We start from the raw sequence: 3,226 nt of genomic DNA on the forward strand, positions 1-3,226 counted from the left end.
CATAATTCATTGTTTTGAAAAGTAATCACTGCACAAATTATGCTATTACAGAACTGCAAGTCACCATCAATGGGTTTTGGTCAAGGATTTGACATACATATCCAAAAGTTGAAAGTTGAAGTTTCACTTCAACTTCTTCCAATTGACAATATAATTGAAACCTATTTTTAAAGAGATTTCATGACCAATTAATTGTTTTCATTTAAAAATGTAGCTAACTCAATTTGTATGATAGAACAATTTTGAAGCATGCCTCGTTTTTACATAAGAAAAAGTAATGAAACAAAGGGAGAAGGTTGAGGGTGGGAGAAGATAAATTATTTGGTAAAAATTGTAAATACATATTAAAAAAATGGTGGATTCTTAAAAGGATCATACAAGCATAAACAACTTTTTTACTGCAATATAATTAACTATAAATTATGCTTTTTAAAATGAAAAAGTTTGATGAGATTATTCTCATAATCTGTTATAAGATGTTATACTCACTATTTTTAGGGTTTTCTTGCTTCAATAACAATAAACAAATTAAGAAAATAATAAATTAATCAATCTAAAAAAACTATTTGTTTTCTCTATTTTACTTCAATTGATTTTTTTTTCTTTAATTACTTTTTCTTTTCTTTTCTTTTTCACTTACTTCGTTTCTACCTTTTTTTCTCGATAATTCTTCAATGGCAAAAGTCCCCTCTAATTACCATTGTAAGAGTATATCTTCATCAAGGTTCGTAGAATGCACTAGTTTTAAATGGATCAATATTCTCTAACCTTAGTTTCTTATTAACAAAATGAAGGGAAAAAAAATTGCATTCCTTAACTTAAAAAATTAGTGTCTTCTTGAACAAAGTTAACAAAAAGAATATTGATTTTTATCCTAAAATTTTGAAATATCACTATTAATTAAGTTTGAATTGAATTATTTTTCAAATATTTTACCTTGTATTCATCCTTTTTGTCCTAAAAGTGTCCCAATAGATTGACATATCAGAACACGTTTTAACATATTAAAACATTTTCATTTTCTGGGTCAGATTCTCTGTTTTCTATGTGTCTCATCCACTTGAACTCCATCATTCTTGTTATTCACTAAACAACATTTTTTAAGTCACTTGGGTTGGTTTAACCCTCGTGTCAACTACACTAATTGCATTGCTCAATTATTGAGAACACAAGACAAACCAATGAAAAGTGTCTTTTATCAATTTCAGCTTCTGAAAGCACTTCCAATAAACTAATCAAGATTCTCAAAAAAAAAAAGAAACAAATCATCCTATGAAGATGCCAAAATTCAACCAATAACCAAGGCTTACGCCACAATCCATAAGTATCTCTCTCACAAATCAATTTTGCGTTGAGATTGATCAATAAGACAGAGACAACAACATCAAACAAAGCCTTAACCTTAGAGAAAGAATGAAAAAACAAAATTGGCTACAACAAAAACTTGTAAAATATGTACATCTTTTATTACAGCTAGAAGCCAATATGTACTATCTACAATCACTGATTTGCTGACCCATGATGAAATCTTTTTAGTTTTTTTTCTTTTTCTGTTCTTCTTCTGCTAAATGTCATGTGTTGACAGAATGTAGATGCAGCAATTTCCAAGTTTTTTTTTTGTTTTTTTTGCTGTGTTGTTCTTCAATCAGAATTCCAATTTTATCTCAGTAATGCTGATAATGTTAACTTTGTGTTAAAGTCAACATAAGTAACTCAGATAAAATTCTAATTCTGATAAAAAAACTAAGATGAAGAAAAATATCAGAACTTCAGAAACTGCATCTAAACTCTGTTCATTATCATCTTACAATGGATGCAACTGTGTGAGCCCAGAACCTAAGATTATCTTTCATGTCAATTTCATTACCCCTAGCTGGTACCCTCCAATTCAGCAAAGAATTTTTATTTTTCATCTCCCTTTGATCCAAAACATCCCAAGCCTCAGACAAATAAGGCATATTATTATCAGAAACCACACTTTCATCATCACCTTGCCCTTCATCTTCATCTCTTCCCAATCTTTGCAAGCCAGGTATCAGAGAAACCAGTTTTGAATCCTTGTCCTCTTCAGAAAACACAAACCCCAAATCCATAAACCCTTTTAGCTCCTTAAACTCAAGCTCAGATAGGCTTTTGCTGGTTCTCTGTCTCCTGATGAGCCTTCTTCCATGACCAAAACCCTTCTGTTTTCTCTTAAAGTTTGCACCTTCCTTTTCATAGTTTCCACTAGAGAATTCCATGATTTCCCTCTCAGAAGGGATTGTTCTAAGCCTTCTCAGGGTAAGCACAGAATTCGGTGAAGGAGAATCACACAAAATACTTGATGAGGAGTCCAAGTTTTGATCACTGTAGGATCTAACTTCAAGGGATGGTGTTGGAACCAGTGAAAGCTTTGAATCAGGAGGAAGCACTTCCTCCACCTTGTTGCTGTGAGAGATTGAAAGGGTTTTTTTGTTGGAGAGAATTGAAGCCTCAAACCAGAAGGAATCAAGCAATCTCAGAACTTGTTCTGCAGCAGCAGCCATTGTTACTGTGTCACAAAATGAATGGCTTAAATTGAAATTAGATTCCGCAGAGATATGCTGAGAAGGTTAGAGATAAGAAGAAAACGTGTCCCTGTTACGTGGTTCTGATATATTTATATTGAAAGTGGCATTACTTAATTGACACTGCCTCTATCTATTCCTTTGTTTTATTCTCATTTTATTCGAATATGCAATTTGGGAAATTTCACGAAACTTTCTTCTTATGTTGTCTGGTTCTAAGAAAAGGGTGAAATTAATATATCACATTGTGATTGCGAAAAGCATTTGCACAATTAGCTATTTTTGTTTTTTTTTTAATCTGATTAGGCTGAAAGTTTTTAATATGAAAACTATGTTAGAAGTTTCTAGTGAAAGGTATTAATTAGGAGTTCGATCTGTGCTGTTTGAGTTGTTTCAGTGCCAGTTAAGATGATGGTGAAGAAACTTTTGATATTAATATAATAAATAAATGATATAATTTCTTTACACAGAAAATAAATTATCAAATAAATGGTGGTTTACTTTTTTGCGGATTTATTAATTAAAATGAGATGGTTGTTCTAAACTTTCTTTTATATGTGCAAGAAGTTAAAATAGTGAAAGTTACCCTTACAAGGAGAAGAAGATATGTATAATAAATTTTTATCTCGCTTAGAAAAGGATAAAAATGAAAATTTAATATATGTTATAAGTAAATAAGA

General features: G+C 31.0%; 1 protein-coding gene across 1 annotated transcript; it reads right to left on the reverse strand.

The window, feature by feature from the left end:
- Window positions 1-1,331: 1,331 nt before the first annotated feature.
- Window positions 1,332-2,645, reverse strand: LOC114168442. Its single transcript, XM_028053255.1, has one exon. The coding sequence runs from the start codon at window positions 2,523-2,525 to the stop codon at window positions 1,800-1,802; it is 726 nt and encodes a 241-aa protein (XP_027909056.1). The 5' UTR covers window positions 2,526-2,645; the 3' UTR covers window positions 1,332-1,799.
- Between the last annotated feature and the right edge of the window lie 581 nt (window positions 2,646-3,226).

Source organism: Vigna unguiculata, chromosome 11 (assembly GCF_004118075.2).
Source record: "Vigna unguiculata cultivar IT97K-499-35 chromosome 11, ASM411807v1, whole genome shotgun sequence".
NCBI lineage: Eukaryota > Viridiplantae > Streptophyta > Magnoliopsida > Fabales > Fabaceae > Vigna > Vigna unguiculata.